The 22,077-nt window shown below is 37.5% G+C and overlaps 1 protein-coding gene across 1 annotated transcript in view; it reads left to right on the forward strand.

Moving 5' to 3' along the window:
* The first annotated feature begins 4,092 nt into the window (after positions 1–4,092).
* LOC149075679 (uncharacterized) overlaps positions 4,093–22,077 on the forward strand; it is a 63,756-nt gene continuing 45,771 nt past the window's right edge. The window contains exon 1 of the mRNA XM_089243168.1: positions 4,093–4,370. Within this exon, the coding sequence (XP_089099294.1) occupies positions 4,295–4,370 (76 nt within the window). The 5' untranslated portion in view covers positions 4,093–4,294. The remainder of the gene's footprint in view (positions 4,371–22,077) is intronic.

The raw sequence follows: 22,077 nt of genomic DNA on the forward strand, positions 1-22,077 counted from the left end.
TAAAACACACAGTTTTTTAAATTACGAAAATTATCTTCATCTTCGATTCTTTGAAGCTTCGTTGGAAAAATCTAAGAAAAACGGGACATTTTTATGAATAAAAAAGTCGAGAAGAAGGAAAAATTACGATAAAATAAAAAAAATTATCATTAGGCATCGATAGAACGACAGATGGACATTTATTTCACATGATGAGCTGTGATTTTGAGAATTTCTTGTGCAAACGCAATAAAAAACGTAAGAAAGTGGATAAAAATGTTGTTTTATACCAGTTCGTGATATTTTCATTGACGGTATAAACAAGGCTCATTAAAGTTACTCACTCAGGCATACAAGCTCGACCAATGTAACGCGTGCCAAACGTGGTCCTCGGAGTCATATAATGGGGGCCTGTGACTTCAAACTTAATTTTGCAAAATTGAACTAAGGGGCACATTAACAGATTACTTAAATAACTCACGGCGCATTTCCAGCACACTTAGATGGCCTACGGCAAATTTAAAAATCACTGAAGTAACCCGTGGTGCATATCACATGATTAAGGAGGCCCCGCAGCACATTCCTAGATAAGTTAAATGACCCACGACGTATTTACAGATAACAAGTGACCAGCGGCTCAGTTCCAGAGCATCAAAGTGGTTCACGGCACATTTTCATTTCACTTCAATGGCCAGCGACGGCGCTGTTTCAGATTACTACTTAGTGGCCCCAGAAGTTACATTTTCACAAAAACGAAGTGGCCCGAGCTTTTCACAGTTTGAGCACTCTTAGGCATCAATTATCGACGGCTCGGACCATCAATTATTTACGGCTCGGACCACCAGTTATCGACGCTATAGCCGAGGTGTTACAACAGAGTTCAAGCACAACTGAAAATACCAGGTAAAAAAAATTCATAAGTTTTGACGATTTTTCTGCTTTTATCATTTTTAAATCATTTGAAAATATAATTCAACTAATTAATAACTATTGCCTTTTTCCCTTTCGAAAAAAAGTAATTTAATTTTTATTGTATAATTAATCATCATAACACCACAATGATGCAATTATATAACAATAATATTCAATAGGCTTCCAAGTTGTATTCGATGATTCATGAAAGATCGATACCTCCTCCTCCTCCAATGCAAATTTCCAGCCGGAGTTGATAGAGATTAAACGGCATTTTTACCCTCTAATTACGATAATTAACGTAATGGTTAAATTCTGCCTGTTTTGTGTTGCGTCAAGCTTTTTATTATTATTTTTCGTATTTGTTTCCCAAGCACAAATAGGCAACCTTTTGGGGTTGTTTGGCTAGAAAAGCTTCCCCATGTTTATTCAAAGAGCAACGCTTTGTCAGCGTAAGCTCTGAGCGACTAATCTTATTAGTCGGTTCTCTCCATTGTGCTAAACGCAGCAAAGGTTCAGTGGCTTTTATTTTTAGTGGGGGGGGGACCCTACGGTATCCTTTTTTCCTGTGTTATATATATTTTATTTCTTCTGGTGCAATCAACTAGATGGAGGCTCATTCTGCTGAGTCTCGTCTCTGATAATATTGAGGCTCTTGTAATCAGAGGAATATATTTATTTCTGCAATTCAAGCAGTTTTCTCCTTGGCCTATCGCCGGCGATAGCGCCTTCATTCAAATGGATATAGGAAAGAGGACCAAATGTTTATATGTACGAAATACTAATGAAAAGAGAAAAGAAAGTTCTTATAAGTATCTCTGAGGTTGAGTCACTCAATGATGATTTCGGAACGTTTCTTATTTATTTTTTACGTGGCCGTAAGTAATATTGATAAATAGAATCTGAATATGGAAAAATGAAAAACATCGAAACTTTTTTAACAACGCATGCAAAGACTAGGAAAAGAATATAGAATGTTAGGTTTCGTGCTTAAAATGGTCTCTTCGGGTCTCTCCTATAGTGCTCCTTCTCTTTACTATAGCTAAGTTTAACTTGCTCTAGATTATGGTGTACGGTTTAGGAGGCCATGTATGGACTCGATTGAAGAAGTGCAGTGAAGAGAAATAGAATATTGATAGTGAATATGCATCTGGCCCATACATGCCAACTCTTACGGGATTTCCGTAATTTCTACGGATTTCTACAATAAAATACGGAACTACGTCAAATCGTGTGAAACTACGGAGAAGTCCGGTTTTTTTAGAAACTTCTTTTGTTCTTATTTCTTTGAATTCTATTATCCTAAATTAAATGACAATATGCAAAGACCACATTTCCAAAGAATAAATATCAAGTCTACAATAAATGTCAAATTAATAACAAATCAACCAATTGACATAAAAGGTGTGGTCAACACTAATATGGCCTAGAGTTCCTTTTGATAAATAAAAGAAGGTTCGAATTTCACTCACAGATTGAGCTGAAAAACGAACTCGACATCTATATACATATAATGGATTTTCTGCGTATCTGTTTGTGTGCGTATGTTCTGTAAACAAATCTAAAATTTCCTACCAATCTTTGCCAAATTTTGTATGTGTACCAAACAAACTCCAACTTGAACGATAGTTTATTTTGAAAGTATGTCAGAGTTGGGCAGATGAAGTCAAAAAAACTTTCCAGCAACAATAGCTTTTGGACTGTCCACTTTGGTTACCTTGGTTCCCAAGTAACGGTTTTTTTAATGCTTCCAGTATATGAAAGCAACCCTGGCAGTGTCAGGTATTACTGCTCCGGTCGGGAACCCCGGTCCTCACCAGCATGGCCTAACAAACACGGGTAAAGGGTTAATATCCCGGAAGGAGCAGAGCCTAGGCATTCTCTGGTCTGACAGATATTACTGCTGTTTTGATATAGATTCACAATTTCTTTTTTTTTTTCATAGTTGAAGAAAATTTTGATTTAAATTTAAAAAAAGTGATAGGGGAAATTTTTTTTGGAGGGGTAGTCCTCTCTCCCTAAAAAATATTACCCCCCCCCTTTCCCGGGCGATGAATGTTGCCATTATGGAGAGCCTTGGCTCCAAGGTTGGCATGCATGATCTGGCCTGTTCTTTCATTGAAATCTAAAAACTGTCATTCCTTATTTGGTTGTACGTAGATTTTTTTGGAAGAGTAGAAGGCAAAACTATGTGAGTGTGTTTAAAAGGCTAAAAAAATAAAGAATTATTGAAAGGAGTAGTAAAAATAAAGTACTTAAAGGAATAGAAAATACAAAAAATTGCAAAATTAGATAGGAACAAAATTTAAGAAAAGTAGAAAACAAATTTTTTGAGAGTAGCAAAAAAAATATTTATTTTGGAAATACAATTTTTTTAGAAGAGTAGAAAATACAAATTCGTTTCTGAAAGGGTAGAAAAATTCAATTTTTTTTGAAAGAGTAAAATAAATTTTTTTTTTAAAATGGAAAAATAAAATTTTTATCTTTGAAATAATAGAAAAATACGGAACTTAAAAAAAAATAGAAAAAAAACTTAAGAAAGTAGGAAAAAACAAAATTTAAGGAAGAAAAAAGAACAAAATTTTTAAAAGTGTAAAAAAAAGCACAAATTTGCTGTTAAAAGAGTAAAAAAAAAACAAGTTTCAACGAGTAGAAAACTGCATTAAAAAAAGTGTAAAATTTATAAAAAGGATCATTTTAGAAGTTTCATTTCATCTGCGATATAAAGGTGACAAAATATCACAAATAAATTAATTGCAGTTGGCTATTCTGGAGCATTGAGGCAAAAAAGGTTCTAAGGTGGACTTCACACGGGCCAGTCAATAGGATGTAGTCACATATGCGGCATGGGACTCATCACTGACTATTTGTATGATTAAAAATGAAGCGAGAACGTGCTTTCCCGACTCAACCGCAGATGTTCACGGAAAAAAAAAAGACATACTCATGGACGAAACCGGCCTAATGGCTTGTGAATGATTTATCTGCTCACATGTTCACTTATGCAAAATAATAACGTCATCACTTCTTTCTGTGGTACTTTTTTTTTTATTACTTTTTTTGGCAATCCCATTGAGGACATTGAAGTCCGCTAGGAGCGCTTCCAGCTCGTACTTTACCGCCACGCGCGCGCGGCCGCAGGAAAACGATTATGTGAAGAAAAGAAACAGAAATAAAAAAGATGAATCCCGTTAAAAACAGACGTGCTTAGGACTCGGGAGTTATCGGATAGTCTCTCTCTCCCTCGTCTTTCGAATACCGCCCGAGAAGTGTTTTCGAACCGAAATAATATTACACCGACTCGATACAAAGTAGCGTTGTGGATAAATAGAATATCGTAGACTATGAATAGGGTTTGCGTCGGTAAAGGGTTGAAATTGCGTTGTTACCGCCTCTCTTAAGCATGAAACGGGAACACGTGCTAACGCTACTCCGCCGGCTATTCCGTGTGTTACTTATAGTCGTCTTGTGTCTTCAAGGTGAGCGATATTCGAATGAAATTCATTTTGTACGTGGGAATTTAAAAAAAAAAATTATCTCGAAAAGATCTAAAACTCTCAGTTTTGGTTATACTTGCAATAAATATCTTATATTATATATTAATATTTCATATAATGTTCCCCATAACTTTTTGCGGCAGGACTCGGGATGTTTGAATTCACCGAAACGTCGATACAACAATATTCTGCGGAACAAGAAAAATATCGTTGAAGAGGGATTATCGTTATATCGAGAGGCAACATTATCATCACGTGAAATGATTAGTTGGAAAACCAAATTTAGTTGGAAATGGCCTATGCAAAGATGTTTATCGCAATACACTTTGGTGTATCACAAAAAAGTTGTTGATATATCAATAACTTTAACACTTTCGTGATCAGGTCTGGCAACTAATACCGCTATTATTAGAAAGGAAGAACTAAAATATGTGTCGAGTTTAAAAATATATTGAAGGATATTTCAAACGAAATAAAAAAAAAATATCGTTGCGGCAAAATTAAAATCTTCTCAAAAAATATTTTTACAGAGGGGTTCATCGTGGTAAAGAATATCGTTGTATCGAGAGGAGTTAACATTAGACAGAAGGTGATTCCGAACAAGATTTAAAAAAATATCGCTGCAGAGAGATTTATCGTTATATCGAGTATCGTTGTAGCGAGGTTTCACACTGCATACATATATATAAAATTAACCCTTCTCATGGTTCACTCCCATAAAAACGTATTGAAATTTTTTTTTACATAAACTGATGAATTTGGTCTGTTAGCATATTTTTAATTGAAATAATACACAACAATTTGATTAATTAGAGGGGATTTTTTAATTATCTAAAATGGTTAATTAAGGGTAAAATACGCAGTGTGTTTTGATTTTAATGTTATGTTGTAAACGGATAAAATCTTGCTCGGCCAAGTTGAATAGTTTTATATTGAATTTGTTTTATCTCTAATCCCCTTATGAATCTCTGAGCACGTGAAATTTCAGCAGCTCAAAAAATGACACGGACAAGGAATCAACTCTTTCTAGATAAAAAAGTATTGTACGCTTATACAGACTTATTTTGTCCTGGAATGACACTGAATGACACTGAACAAATTGGTACAATGAGTTTTTTTACCATGCATTTGCCATGCATATCCAAATATACATTGAACCAAATGGTTAATAATTTCAAAAGCTTAAAATTATTTTGTAATTTCTATTGGAAATATACAATGAAATCTCGCTACAATGAAACTCCATACAACAACAACAAATTTCGCTTTACAATGATATTTTTTCGAATCGTACTTCAGAAATTGCTTATAGTCTTGTCTAAGTCATTATATGAGCTTAGCAATCTGTTTTTTTTACCTTACTATACTTTTTTTCATAGATTTATGGAGTTTCTATGGAGTTTACAAGTGGTTCTTCAGACCACTTCAATTCTCAGTCTCGTATGTTTTTTGAATATTGCTAAAAAACAAAATTTGAGCTTCTGAATATGTTTCGACCACATATTTTCGTAAACATTTACCTCTTGTTCTTATGACTTTCCGCCGATGCCTAACGAAGTCCCACTGCCAACACCATATATGATTCATGGTTCGATGAAAAAATCCCGATTCTCAAATCTTTTGCAATTTCATAAACTGATTCGACCCCCAGAATAGGAAAATTATAGAAAAATTGAACTAAGTAGAAAATAAAATGTTATAATTAAAATTACCAGCCATATTTTCAAAGAGCGAGGCCTATAGTGTTATCATTACTTTCATGAATATCAATACGTTATTCATTAATTATCAATACGTTATTCATTAATTATCAATACGTTATTCATTAATTATCAATACGTTATTCATTAATTATCAATACGTTATTCATTAATTATCAATACGTTATTCATTAATTATCAATACTTTATTCTTTAATTATCAATACTTTATTCATTAATTATAGAAAATACATTAATCACAAAATTTTTCCCAATATTCCTCTTCCTGACTTTTTTTTAATAAAAATATAAAGTTTTTTCAACGAAGCTTGCTTTTATTCCTAATCTTTACCGCAATAAAGAATGAAGGTAATTTTCTTAATTTATAAATGAGTATGACAATGAATGTGTTCATCTTACATATCTGACAATTAAATTTATTTTTCGTAAAATACATTTTAGAAGACTTGCGATGTATTTCTCGCCAAAGGTTATTTATAAGCGATATCTAGGAGTTTCGCCGACGTTTGGCAAACATATTAGGCGAGAATCGGAGATGTCCCATATTAATTTTCATCGCAATTCCCGCCGCTTTTTCTTCAAACAAATATGGTCACGTCCCTAATCATAAAGAAATTAAAATTTCATGCACAACATTTAGTTGCCTCTGATAATATTTTTCGTTAAAAAGGTCTTGAAAACGTCAACCTCGGTTAAAACAACAAAATTTCGTGTAATCTTCGATGCCTTTATAGCTAAGTTTGACTGAAGCTTTCTGAATCTACTTTCAGTTATTCACGATTATCAGTTTTCTTTCCTACACAGAATAATAGTTTCGTTACGTGATTAAACCCTGTTGCATATGACTTCAAAGAATGACGGGAACTTTCCTGTTGCACGTAATCGATTTTATTATTTCCTCGCTCCACCGATGAGACGAAAGCTATTCATCGTCTTCTCGAACGAAATACATATAAAGGTAGATAGGATAGAGGATACGGAACAGAATTGGATGCTTGCTCTCTTTTGAGGAACCGGGAATGGAGAAAAATCGCTTAGTGAATAGAAAGATTGGATCGATGTTGAAGGAACCGGATAGATGATTCGATTCATTCATTGCCTTGGTTAAGGGAGATTGCATTTCTTTGAAGATAGCAAAGAGTTCGCGTTCTTGCTCAATGTACAACGCAATGCGATGTACACAGATATGGACAGTTCCTATACACCAGAGGTCTTCAACGTTTTTCTAGTCACGAGCACTTGCCTGTACCCATCATCAAAAGAAGAGCACTTTCACGGCAAGTTTGACATACGAATGCATGAAATCCTGCTGATTTCAATCCTTGAATGCAATTTGTACAGGGTGTTTAGTTGAAATGCTGATCGAGTGCTCTCGAGCAACAAATTGGACTCAAGCATCGAGCATTCTGGGGGCTTCAGAGAGCAACGGGTTGAAGATGTCTGCTATACACCCTTCAACTTTTCAATCGGTGATTATAGAGAAACATACTTTCAAAAGGAAAAAAATAATTTAAAAAATACATAAATTTCAAATATATATTTAATTATCATATAACTTTATATTAACTTTATTATAACTTAAAATTAATATATATAACTTTAATTATTATATTTTATTAATATTTTCCCCCTCTCTACCTATAATTTTGAATTAAAAATATAATCAGTCAAACAGAAAAGTTTCTGAAGGAAATAAATATCTCATATTTTGAAATATTTAGCATGTTTTGAGAGTATATCGTAGAATTAAGAGAAGTTGAATACACTAGAGGCTAGGCTATCACTAATCTAGCAAATATCAAACCATATTATGAGGGATTACTGGTAGTCAATTGGAAAAAATAAACCCCATTTAAATAATGTAAACTTTTGTGCATAGACACGCACAGGGCCCGATTTCCGCATGGGCAAGCTTGACATTCGCCGAGGTGGCCCAGGTCGATAAGATACTCGCCTAAAGTACCTAAGGATGTTTAGAGGTGTCACGAGTTCGATACCCGGGGTTCGTCCTTGTCAGAAACTTTCCTGACACAGGGGTACAACTGAAACGGCGACATGACCACAGAAAAAGAAAGCCCACACCCATGGGGTTAGCGTATCAACCTCTCGGTGAGTATAAAAAAAATGTGCCGTTCGAAATCGGCATTAAATTATAGGTCCCGGTCTAATTAACCCTCTTGAGCAGAAAATGACCGTGGTGTGACAAAAATGATCAAATAATCAAAGACATTCGCCGAGGGCCTCGTGATTTCGGAAACACCGAAATTTCAACAACAATTTTTCATTGACCAACTAAATATCTTTTAACTTAGTCCAATAATTTATATTTTTTCCAGGGCCCCTCCCTCCATTTCAAAGTCGGGCCCTGAACACGCATTAATATATTTTCTTCTTCCACACGTGAAGGGAGCCAGCCTGGAAAAGCTCGATTATTGGAAGGGCCGGACTAGAGCGCTGCCGAATTATAGAGAGTCTACTGCTTTGCGTCGTTAATATTTGTATCTATTTACGCTCGACTTTGACGTGGATTTACAAGAAATTTATTTTGAACCCCCCCCCTGAACTGTGTTTAATTCATGGTTTAAAATTTGATTGAATCTTAAACAAAAGATTATTCTTTCAATTTGATTATCTCTCAGGTGTTTTTCTAAATTAGAAATGTTTCTGCGGAAATACGTATTCTTAAATGTAAGTATATCTCGACAAATATTTCCCTTAAAAACGTGGAGCTTTTTCTGTTTGGCTTATTAAGTTCAGGACAAAAAGGTTTTGAAAGTTCTAGATAGAAAAACTAAATTTGTATTTCGGATCATATACAGCCCTTTGAAAAAAAAATCTAAATGTTATATCAGAGATCTACGTGTTATGGGGGACAAGGGACGTTCAAATGAAAATTACTAATTGCCGTATATTTCTTGCTACAAGTGCTTTTTAATGACATTTCAGTATCAGTATAATAACAACTTCATGTCTCTTAGATAAAAAGATATGTATTTCAACAAGTTTGGTGCCTTATTTAGACACCAAAAGGCGCCATTTGGAACAGTCATTTTTTAGTGATTTTTTGTGGCCCGAGTCTCAAATTTCACTGAAAAGCATCAATTTTGTTTTCATTTTGCTCTGTAGGCATATATCAACAATTGTAAGTATGCATTTTGTATTATGAGAAACCATTAATCAATTAAAAAATATAAACCTGTTTTTGTGGCGTAAATTTACAACTTTTTCATCATTTTCAAATTTTTTCCCCAAAATTATCATGAAAATAGAATCACACAGTAAACTGGATACTTTAAATAATTGATATATGCCCACAGAGCAAAATAAAAAAAAATTGATGCTTTTCAGTGAAATTTGAGACGCAGGAGACAAAATATCACCAAAAAATGACCGTTCCAGTTTGGACAATGAGGTAATGGGTACTTCCGTTAATCAAGGGATTAAAATGAATACTTATATCACACAAGAGGAAATTATTATTTGGCCGTAAAAGCCTGAGGGCGATCGCATCCGAGGGAGGTGTCCGTTAAGGGGGGTTTCACTGTATACAATATAGTTATCATTTAGCAGAAATTATTTATCAAGTCATGTTCTCCGTGGCAAGATATTGCAACGTTTGTATTGCGTGCGTATGTTTGAAAGGGGGTCTCTCTCTCTCTCTCGCGTTCGTCCCGCTGGCAATTAATATCGCAGCATCAGGAACATCCTCATTCGGACAGGAAGAACACTCAACTGCCAGGAAATGAGTTACGGTTTGCGTTACTTTGCTAAGCACCGACCGCCGGCCTTGCAGAATGTTGCTTGCCCCTGGAATCCGAGATGGTTAATATGAATATTTTAAGAGATTTCGGTATGGTTACTCTACTGCTGCTGCTGCCACTGCTCACAATGGCGGGATTTCTGCCGTCTTTCCTGGCCGACGGAAGTTTACTAGATGCTAGATGATCACTGACATACATTTCACACTCGCCGTGTTTTCTCATGGAACAAATGAAACGCACCTAAAGAAGTGTTTCTTAACCTTTTTGAAAACAAGGACCACCTGGTTCCCGTATTACGGGACATTCCAGTAATTTTCGTTGTTCCGATTTTTTTTCATCATACATTTTTGTACCGTTTTTCTCAACAATACTTATTCGAATTTGTGATACAAGTCAACGCCGTTTATTAGAGGATCATTGATAATGCTACCATTTTTGCAAAGAATGGAGGAAACCAATACCATAACATGGAAAAAATCCGTTTGTAGCTATCGGGACTTCGGTTTATGTCAACAATGTTTTTTCGTCGAAAATGTATTTTTTTTGCGCATTTTGAAGCGAAGGTTCAACCAAACTAACCATTTCCCCCCTGCAAAGTTAGCTTTATCAAGACTATATGGGGAGAGGGCTAGAAGGCGTTCTTCGTAGTTAATGTCATAATCAGTCCGAAGTAATGATCTGTAGTGATTCGTAGTGAGTCTGGCTGTGATCCGAATTTGGATTCCATTTTGCAATTGCTTTCCTATCATGAAGAAAAATACATAACGCGGGGGGGGGGATTTAAAAATACATAATCTTGTTCGGGTACCGTTAGTACATGCTATATCATGTATTAGTAGTGGCGGTCATGTGGATATGATTTTTGTTGTTGTTTTTATCCATTTCTGTTTTTTCTCCCACTTATTTTTGTAATATTTAAAACATTATTTTATAAATCTGGTGGACAGATTTCTTGTTTTTCGTTTTTTAAAACTTTCGAAATTTTATAAACCTCTTTTATTGATTTTACACTATTTGTTGTTATTGAAGTGTTCAAAATACCATGGATACATTATTTGAACTTACACTTTTATTTTTATAATAGGATAACATTTGAATGTTGAGAAAAATGTATATTTTGGATGTATATGTATATTCCGTGCTTACAAAAGGCGATCACGTCTCAGACATATGTCTACAATGAAGTTGTTTACGTATCGATTAAAGATTAATTCAGCCTTCTTTTCTTCTATCTTGAGTTGTTGATATATAGGCCTTTATCTTTTGTGTACACGGAACAGAAATGCATAAATCAAGAAAATCCGAGACTGGAGGAAAAAAAAAACCCTTGTTTGAAGATCCAGGCTTTATGAAATCCTGGAAATCCGAACGTCAAGCATGTTTATTCATGGAATTAATATCTTCGAGACATCTAACAATCTTTATTAAAAAAAAACTGTTATTGTAACATCTATCAAAATATTCAGTGTTTTATGCATATTCAGGGTGATTCAAAACTCAACGTACAAACTTTTATTGGAGGTAGAAAACACAGAAACAAAACAGAATCGCATAGAAATGTATGACCGGGAACCCCAACCTGATCAGCTGGAGGAAAAATGGAGATGCAGAAATGACAAGCCAATAATGAGAGGAAAATCTATTTAGCGATACTTCACACTAGGGCAGTACGTGTACACGATAAGTTTCACTCAAAGTGCTCACCATCTACAGTTATGCAAAAAAACCAAACGTTTTTTGCGATTTATTTCTATGTGATTCTGTTTTGTTTTTGTGTTTTCTACCTCCCCTAAAAGTTTGTACGTTGAGTTTTGAATCATCCTGTACATATACTTGAATTCTTATCAAAGTTGGGTGAATTTAAATTTTAGTTTTTAGTGATGTACGATTTACGAGATGCCTGAGAAAAAAATAATAATGATAATTATCAACAAGGCTTGCAACGGAAGGGTCCCAAGCTGCTCCCAAAAGCTTATGAAAAAAATCCAAGTACATTCATCTCACCCAGAAACACATAAACGAATTAGCGGCGGAATGCAATTATTAAAGCCAAAAAATTATTCAAAATGACAAAAGTTGGCTACTCATTGCCTCTTGCGCTTCTTGGTGATATCTATAACAAACTGCTTTTCCCTTTGTTTTTCTTTTTTCCCCTCAACTACTCTGTTCTAGAAACTAGTTTCACTTCTCTTGTTTTTTCTGTGTCTCTCTTTGTCTTGTCTACCTGATCATGTCTTTGTTTGAATGACGTCATTTTTAAGACTGTAGGGTTGCGGGGTTTTTAAATCCATTTTTGGCCTCTATTGGCATTCAAAACATCAATATCTACAATTTTTTTTTTGAGTGACTTATAATAATTCCACCGGATTGGTGGAATATCAAATCTAGCTTTGAAGATTGGCAAGATAGATGGCCAGTACCATTTGGTCAAGCAAAAAACAACACCAGATACGCATATTATTGGGTTTCTTCAACCCAATGTTCCGTCGGTACTAAATTTTTCGGGGGAGGGGAGTGAAACGGTGACCATGGATAATCGTGAATGGATAGGTAGGACTGTGAACTGCTAATATGTGGCATTATAAAATTTCTATGCTAATAAATAGTAAGAATGCCCACTGTATAGTGTGTGTACAAAAAATACAGAAATCACTTTCACAATAGTGACTAATACTACTACTTCACAATACTTGCTCGTCGTACACATTCCTCTGCGAAATTTGTAACGAATTGACACATGCCGGAATGGGTGTTCTAAGTATATGAGTTGCCCTCTAAGGTATTTATGTTGTCAGAATTGCTCTTGATTTGTGTTCTGCTGATATTGTCACCTGTCTTCTATATTTTGAAGAGAAAATGGTAAATGCTTGCATTTTTATGCTATGTAAATACCGTGTAGAAGGTCTGCCCGCTCTCAGTGCCTGCAAATCAGATATATTATACTCCAGATTTCATCCTGATGGACATATGCAAGGTGAAACGGACAAGAAAAGAAAATCGTATTTTTCAGATTTTAGCAGGAAAATGTTCACAAGTGTAACGCTTTCGTACGACGCAGCCCTCCCGCTAAATTTACGATTTTACTGTAATACTTCAACACTGCGGCGCTTATGGAATTGCGTTGTTCCTTCTAGAAATTACTGTACTATAGCGACACACGTAAAAAATTCTTGAAGCTCTCTCATGATTTTTATTGCAGAGTTGCAGATAAAAGATCCTTATAGTGGTTCATCTTCATTACTGAACCATGGCGTCGTAGCTGTAATAGTTGTAGTTCAAACCTTTGAAGAACATAAGAACTGGGAAAAGTTCTTTAAGAAAATTCCCATTTTCTTTCATATAAAAAAACCTTTCAGATCTTAGAATAATCGTGAATGAATGAATGACTGATTTTCAATAGCCTTACATACATGAATACGCGAATACTAAGAGAATGTGATTTCTTCTTCAACTTCATTCGATCGCAATTTTCTAATTTTCCAAACAGTGAACATCAAGAGAGACAAAGAAGAAGAAGAGAAAAAGGACAACAAAAAAAAAAAAAAACGCTCAATCGAATGTTTTCCATTTCATCAAGTTTTAGCTTTTTGTTTCCTTGGAAAGTAATTTCGGACACAAATCTCATGTTTTATTTCATTCTAATACCGTTATTTGGAATTATTCAAAAGAGATCCGTCTTTACTCTTTGAGAAGTTTTTCTTTACTCTTTTTGTTAGATGGGAAGAACCTTTGTCGATTTGGAAAAACACTTCCGAGTGCAACGAAGCCGATAATACCCTTGAAAACTCGATTACAAGTAAAGATTCCCTTTTTGTTTTCCTCTTTTTTAATCTCCTTGCTTAAACTGTTGAAGGAGATATGTCTTAAATGTTAAGCATGTACAGGGTGATATTATAGTGACTTATCCGAGGGTGATATCACTCTTCACCACTATCTACTATCCATACGAAGGTTTTTAACAGCTGGCTGATGCGAAGATGAATTTGGGAACGCAAGGAAATTCAACTGCTCTTTCGGGGAATTGAACTGAACTCACGTCCTGTCACTTGCCGAGTGAAAGCGCCCTAGATCACTATCTATCAGACAACGTATTTCAATCTTTCCTTAGAGCTCGTGTGCATTGAACGAGACCATACATTCCGTACATGGACGGTCGGACCAAACTCAGGCCAAGGCTCACAGATGCTGACACTGCCACCAGATGGCGACTTATCCGAGGATGATGTCACACCTGCTATTCAGGTATTAAAACAGGGGTCTTCAACCATTCTTGGGTCGCGAGCACCACCTGTGTCAGTCATCAAACGAAGAGCACCCTTACGGCAACTTTGCCATGGCTATTCCTGATATCTGCATAACTGCAATTCTAGGATGAAGTTTTTACAAGGTGTTTAATTGATCAAATGCTTGCGAGCACGAAATTGGACACGAGCATAGAGCACGCTTGATGCCCATCGTCGTCGCGAGCGATAGGTTGAAGATGACTGTGTTAAAGCCTTCGTATGGATATCAGTGAGAGTGCCATCATCCTAGGATAAGTCTCCATCTCGTGGCAGTGTCGGCAACTGTGAGCTTTGGCAAGAGTTTGGTCCGACCGTCCATAGTCCCTTCAGTGCACACAAGCTCTAACGAAAGATTGAGATATTCATTGCCGAAAAGAATAGTCCCAGTCAAGATCTTCTCTTTTTTTTTATATCGACTCTGAAGGACCCGTGAAGTTCCAGAGAAACTTCCCACTGGTATTCAAATTACGGAAGGATCTATGCCCCGCATATTCTCTGTGGGGGAAAACAAGTTGGAGATCGGTCAATTGGAATTCGAATCATCCGCTTAAGCTCGGAGAAAGCGGCCACTCGCGGCCACTTGCACCCTTGACCTATCGTGTGAAGATTTGGCAAAAGAGGACACTCGAATAATCGAATTAATTAAATTTGCTCACCTGAATTTGAAAATTGATGATATTTTTCAATTCGTTGGCTACCGTCACAACCTGAGAGTGTTTCCTACATTTTTTGACAATAATTGAAATGATAATGCAGTTTATTGCAAAAAGGAAGATTCTTTTTCAGAGCGATTCATCGTAGATCCGGTTCTGATATGGTTCAAATGATTAATTTGATCATTCTGATATTCAGAGAAACGATTTCTTACATCACCTTATGTTCTACCAAATTTCATTAAAATTTGTCCAGACGTTCCGAGGATATTCGAACAAAAAGTGAAAATGATCTTAATTTTGAACACCAATGTATGTGTTACAGATTTAAAAATCCTCCTGTTTTTTGTGCTTACGATGATGTCTCCTTCAAACTTGATGAAAAGCTCACTCTTGACCATACAAACTAGTTTTTATGATGCCAAACATACTTTTTCAATGTAATTTCTTATTATTAATGTAATCTTAAGTGACTAACGAACTCGTCAAAGTTAGGGGATGGATGGGGGTGAGGGGGTTATATCTCTAACATTTCGGCCGCTAAGTGTACACTCGTGAGGAACAATATGTGTGAGGAGTTTGCCAATTTTCTCCTCAGCAACGAAAAAGAACAACTAAACGAATCAGTCATTGATTCCTTTTTCTCGTACTTTTGGTTGGCTAATGGAAGGGACTGAACCTTTCATTTCATCAGTCCTCTGAAGCAAAGAAACGTGCTTTCTTCCGCAGCTGATCCGATTTCCGACTGACGAGCCGGATAGATTTATTTTCTTTTGTATTTTCCCCCATGTGTTTCATGTCTGTTGGACAATAGAGATCGAATCAGTATTGAAAACATGGTTGGACACAAATAGTATACATACAATTGAATTTGACTACAACGATATCCTTAGAAACCCGAAATTATGTTGTTTTATCAAAGATGTTAGAACCAAGGTTGAGCTTTTGAAGGTACTAGTTCGAAATACACAGTATATCCGGGCTGAAAGTATCCAAGCCTTACAGCAGCGGTTCTGAACCGGAGCCCTTAGGGCTCATTGTGCACTCTCCAGGGGCTCTGCGGCCGCTCGAAGAAAATAAAAAAGACAGTGAAATTAAAAAAACAATTAAAAATATTTTTAAATAGTAAAAATAAATCAGTAACTTTGATGAATAATTAAAAAATTGGTCTACGGGCCTCCGGCATAGAATTGTTTCACTAAAAAGGGCTCCGCGAGTCAGAAAAGGTTGAGATACGCTGGCTTACAGTAAAGCTGGACGAATCTCGGAAAAAATCTATTCATCAGAACAATTTTTTAATCACGAAAAATTTTTTTACTCGAAGAAAAAGGTCCAAAATAATGCTTCTTTTGTTATGATTGAATTACATTTGTACTGTTTGTAGGTCTGTTGCTCTCTGTGGCGTGACTTTTTAAAGGGGGAGATCGGCTCGCATTCACGCCTCGAGGTTGGGAACCACAGAAAACCAACTTCAGCCGACCACCGCTGTGGCGACGGTGGGGTTCGAACCCGGGACCTCGCGACGCGAGTCCGTCGCTATGACTGCTCGACCACCACAGCGGCTGGCTTATGAGGACCTGCCAAAGATTCCACCGTAGGGCTCTACTGCAGTAGAGACCACACGTCCCCGTGCCGTGTTCAAGTATGGCTCATGTGTTTAGATGGCCCTGGTTACAGTAAATGTACAAGTAAATTCTGCAATATCAGTATCCTGTATGGATAAAAAATTTTCTTAAGTCCTCGGCGTTGAATTGTCTCACGCTGAACTGCCGTGACACCCACTGAAACAAACCTATAAACGAGAGATCACTCACTTCAAACAGTAAAATGAGGAACTGAATGTAATTCAGTTCCTCATTTTACTGTTGAAGTATTGCGATATTCTCGTCTTCGCCGTCGTTGGGAACGGACGTGCTATTATCGCGCTCCGTTCACCCACCAATAGAAGAAGTTTTATCCGAAACCGTTGCCGGGTGATTACCGAAGGATCATCCGTCAAGCCAGTGCGCCATTTTGTGTCTTTCTTTGTGTTTTTCTTCGTTCTCGTGAGTTTTACTTAGCGTGTTGTTTATTTTTGGGTCATATTCTGCGGTGATTTTCTTTTTTTCAGCGCACGTTGGATTGTAAGATAAGTGGTGGTTTTTTTTGTTTTTTTTTAAATTATTATTATTATTATTATTATATTGCTCTCATTTTTTGTTAATTTCCGTTGTGTATTTTCGATCGACTTAAATTTATTTTTCTCGTTCGCATTTCATTTTCGTTGTTTTTTCGCCAGGTTCGCTCGCTTCTTTAATATAAGTTCGTAGGTTTTTGGACGTTAGTGTTAGCAAACAGTGTATACTTTTTCCCGGGTACTCTCAATAATTTTGTTTTCCTTCCATTTGGGCCTATTGTTGTAGTGTTAGTGTTTTGAGATAGTTAGCTAATTCTAATAGGTATAAATTGTACTTCGTAGCTTAATACTTTTTTTTAGAGGGTGGTGTTGTATTCTTTATATACATATTTATTTTATTCTTCGTGATGTAGTGCTGAGCATTCTACTTTACGTAATTTTTTCGTATAATCTCTTACGTATATTTTGCATAGTAATGTATTTTACATTATTTTAATTTCCAGTTAACGTTTCTCATTTTCCTATTTTTTAGTATTATTATTATTATCTAGCTTTAGCAATAGTGTTAGTATGCCTCGACCTCGACTAGTGTTGTGTAGAGCTTGCGACGGGAGGTTTCCCTGGTCTAGGGGTATAGTAGCTGATAGTTTCAATTGTAAAGGGTGCTTGTATAGGAAAAGGCTGGAACTCGAGGTCGAAGCTTTACGGGAAAAAGTTAGGGTGCTAGAGGGCCCGGTTATAACGGAGCCTCTGGTCGTCGAGCCACCTGTTGATGAAGAAGCAATCTCCACGAACAACGACATTTTAGAGGGCGAATGGGTGGTCGTGGATGAGGTAGAGGGGGATAGTGATAGGGGTTTAATCATCGGCGATTCTATGGTTAGGGAACTTGGGAACCGAGTGTGTAGGGATTTTCGGGGTTTCGAGCGCTGTTGTCTTCCTGGGGGGAAGATTGGCAACGTTCGAGCCGTTTTTCATCGCCGAAAGCTGCCCTTGCGGGTGATTCTGTGGGTGGGAACAAATCAGGTAGGAGCGAATATTAGTGAGTCTCTGTCAGAATACCGGGATTTACTATTATCCGCTAGGGAGGGGGGTTCAGATGTGGCAGTGATTCCAGTGCTGCCAAGGGGTAGTAGGGGATATAGGAGTAGGATCCACCAATTTAATATAGGACTGAAGGACATTTGCTCCTCACTTGGGGTCACGTTCTTGGAGCTTCCCGCATTTACCGATAGGTGGCTTCGTTCGGATGGGATCCATCTAAATAAGAGAGGGGTCTGGGAGGTTTACGATAGTCTTAGGTCAGGTTTTTTACTCCCAGACCACGTAGTCGGGAATGCGGGTTAGTTAATGATAATCACAACAGTACTGACTTGAAATTACCCACCTCTGACTTGGATGGCTTCTCGATTGACAACAAACCACCGGGCAAATTAAAATGTGTGTTAATAAATGCCAGGAGCTTGGGTAATAAGAAAGATTTTTTAGAAACTATGATAGTTGTGGAGGGCTTGGATCTTATAGCCATTACAGAATCTTGGGCAAACGATGGGGATGAATCTTTCTTACACATCTCAGGATACGATACTTTTTTGAGAAATAGATCTGATAGGAAAGGGGGTGGAGTGTTGATATACGTGAAATCCTGTTTGAAGGCTAGAGAGTGTAACGTGCAGAGAAGTGATATTGAAACCATATGGGTTGAACTTGAGAGCAAAAGACGTCATAAACTTATTGTTGGGGTTTGTTACAATCCACCGAATAGGGATCAAAGCTACATTGCCAAAATGCATGATGAAATTTCCTACATGTGTAAGCGACAGAGGGTTCTCATACTAGGGGATTTCAATTACCCGGGTATTGATTGGGAGAACCTTTCATCTGGAAATCAGTATGAAAGAGACTTTCTTAAGTTGGTGCTCGAAAATTTTTTGTATCAGCATGTATCAGAAGCCACAAGGGGTACTGCTATTTTGGATTTAGTTCTTACTAGTTCTGAGGATCTAGTTGAACATGTTTCGGTGGGGGAAGAGTTTTCTTCCAGTGATCATCGTATCGTCAGATTTCACTGTAACTTTTCCTCGGGTAAGGTCAATAACAAAAGACTGGTTCCTTGTTTTCGGAGAACTAACTTTGATGTTTTGAGAGGAAGGTTAGCGGAAGTTTTCAAAGACCGGTTGGAATCAGTAGGGGTGGTAAGTCAATGGGAAGAATTTAGTACGAAGCTGTCCTCTGTTTTGCACGACGTCATACCCTTTGTTCGAAAAAAGCGTGTTTGTACATCACACCCTCTATGGTTCACGGATAGCGTGCGGAACCTTTATCTTGAAAAGAAAAGAGCATTCAGAGAGTATAAAAGTGGACGTGGTGACCTATCATTGTTTACTGATAAAAGAAGACTGTTGAAGAAAGCGATAAGGGATAGTAAAAAGGAAGTTGAATCTAGGTTGGCAGATAACATTGGCTCTGACCCAAAATCATTTTTTCGATACGTCAATAATGGATGTAAGGGGGCAGTTGGTCCCCTCTCGATAGGAGGCTCTAAGGTAGAGAGCAATGTAGGCATGTGTAGTGCTTTCAATGACTTTTTCGCGTCGGTTTTTAATGGAGATAATGATATTCGATATACGGGTGTTGCATGGGGTAATAAAACCCTCAACGATATTCAAGTAGATGACGTGGAGGTCCTAAATCTTCTAAGAAATGTATGTGCAAGCAAAGCACCAGGACCAGATGATATCTATCCCAGGGTTCTCAGGGAAGGTGCTAATGAATTGTTGGGGCCAGTCGCACAGATATACAGGAGTAGTGTTGCTGAGGGTATCGTCCCGAGAGATTGGAAACTGGCTAACGTTGTTCCGATATTTAAGAAGGGTAGTAGAGAAGTGGTGTCTAATTATCGTCCAGTGAGTTTGACGAGCTCCCTCTCGAAAATTTTGGAAATTATCATCAAAAGGCAGTTTGTGAAGTGGATAGACGAGAATAATGTATTGTCGGATAATCAGCATGGGTTCAGGAAGGGGAAGTCATGTGTAACTAACCTCCTTTGCTTCTATGATTACGTGACTAAGGCTTTGGGTAAGAGCAAAAATGTCGACGTTGTTTACCTTGATTTCCAGAAGGCATTCGATCGGGTACAACATGGCAAACTCTTGAAGCGTTTACACGAGATTGGAATAGGGGGCAACTTGCTGAATTGGATAGAATCGTGGTTAAGAGATAGGTCGCAACGAGTTATGGTGAACGGGGAATTCTCTGGTTGGACAGACGTCACAAGTGGAGTTCCTCAGGGAAGTGTCCTTGGCCCCATACTTTTTTCACTTTTTATCGACAAACTCGATCAGGGTATCGATGGAATTACTAGCAAATTCGCAGATGATGTGAAGCTAATGGGGGTAATCGGGAATGAAAGCGATAGGGAGTTGCTCCAGACCAACTTAAACAAGATTGCAGCATGGGCAAATGAATGGAGCATGACGTTTAGCGTAGATAAGTGCATGGTCGCTCATTTTGGTTCGAACAACCCACGGTTCTCTTACGAGTTGAATGGTGTCACTATCCCGGATGCAACTAGAGTCACCGATTTGGGAATTCTCATTGACGAGCGACTTAAGTTTTCTGAACATTGTTCAGCGGTTGTCAAAAAAGCGAATAGAATGCTTGGTCTCATTTTCAAAAAGGTCTCTTCGCGTTCTCCTAAAGTCATTCTTCCGCTTTTTCGAGGCTTAGTTCGTCCTGGACTGGAGTATGCGGTAAGGTTTTGGAGACCATACCTACAGAGGGACATAGACTTGATTGAAGGGGTGCAGAGAAGAGCTACGCGTGTCCTTATTGGCACACAGGGCTTGAGTTATGAAGAGAGACTTCATTTTTTGAATATGTTTACATTGGATGAACGCAGGTGTCGAGGAGATATGATCGAAGTGTTCAAAATTTTCAATGGGATGGATAGGATGGACCATGAACTTTTAGTACACCGCCAATCAACTGCTTTTACAAGGGGACACCAGTATCGATTGGTGAGGGACAATGCAAGGTTATGGTGTCGCAGGGAATTTTTCTCTAATAGGGTTGTTAATAAATGGAATAGCTTACCCCCGGAGGTAGTAAATTGTAACACAATTGACACGTTTAAAAAGAAATACGATAAACATGTTGGGGTAAATCGAGAAGCTATCCATTCTTAGAATAAGACAACCATAAGTATTCTTTATGGGCATTGTATAATATTTTATCATGTGTATATATTGTTTGTAATTTGTGTTAATTGCATTTTTAATGGGGTTGCTGTATTTTTGAAACATATGACATCCATATTTTTATGGGCATCTTTTTCTCAGCCACCTCGTTGGGCATTTGCCTGTTGTGGCGTTGTATTTGTATTTGTGTATTTGTATTTGTATAATGTTTAATCAGCATGCGCTAATGTTTCCGCTAAAAAATGTGTTTGAGTAGTGACGTCACGAAGTAGCTTCGAGATCGCGTCCAATGAGACAAGGCGGCAAGCTCGACTCCAAACAGATGAAGCAGCTCTCATTATACAGCCCTATGTTGGGTAGTTATAAAGTCATCGACAAAATCTGATTCAGAACGATTGTTTCAGAGAAAAGTGGAGCCGATGAAGAGGCTTTAACTCCATCAGCGGCAACAGGAAACTTGAGTGATCAACTGAGAGTGTCTCGCATTCCAAATTTACCTGGAACAATAAAATTTTCAGGCAGACTTTCTTCCTCATTCAGATAAGAAGACCCAGGCCTTTCCGATGTCAAAATCAGGCAACATGCGTCCACAGGAGCACGTCTTCTCCGTCGACGACATAAAGCGATACCTGGAGCAGGCCTGCAACATGAAGTCCACTCCGGAGAGCAGCCTCTTCTTGACGGCCGTCATGGAATACGTTGCCGCAGAAGTCCTGGAGTTGTCCGGAAACGCTTGCGTCACTCGTGGGGACAACACCGTGGCCACAGCCGACTTCCAGAACGCGGTCCAGACTGACAATGGACTGAAAGCTCTCATTCAGAAGCTGCGTGTCAAACTTGACTAAAGGGAGCTGCCCACAGTCAACAGCTGGGGGAATCCGAAACCAGGCGTACTTTCCTTTCGTAGATGGTCATCAAGGAATCAAAAATCAACAGTGTGTCAAGAAAGTTGCAAA

Source organism: Pholcus phalangioides, unplaced genomic scaffold, assembly GCF_987345545.1.
Source record: "Pholcus phalangioides strain wild (caught in Gottingen) unplaced genomic scaffold, Ppha-v1.0 ptg000015l_1, whole genome shotgun sequence".
Taxonomy (NCBI): Eukaryota; Metazoa; Arthropoda; class Arachnida; order Araneae; family Pholcidae; genus Pholcus; species Pholcus phalangioides.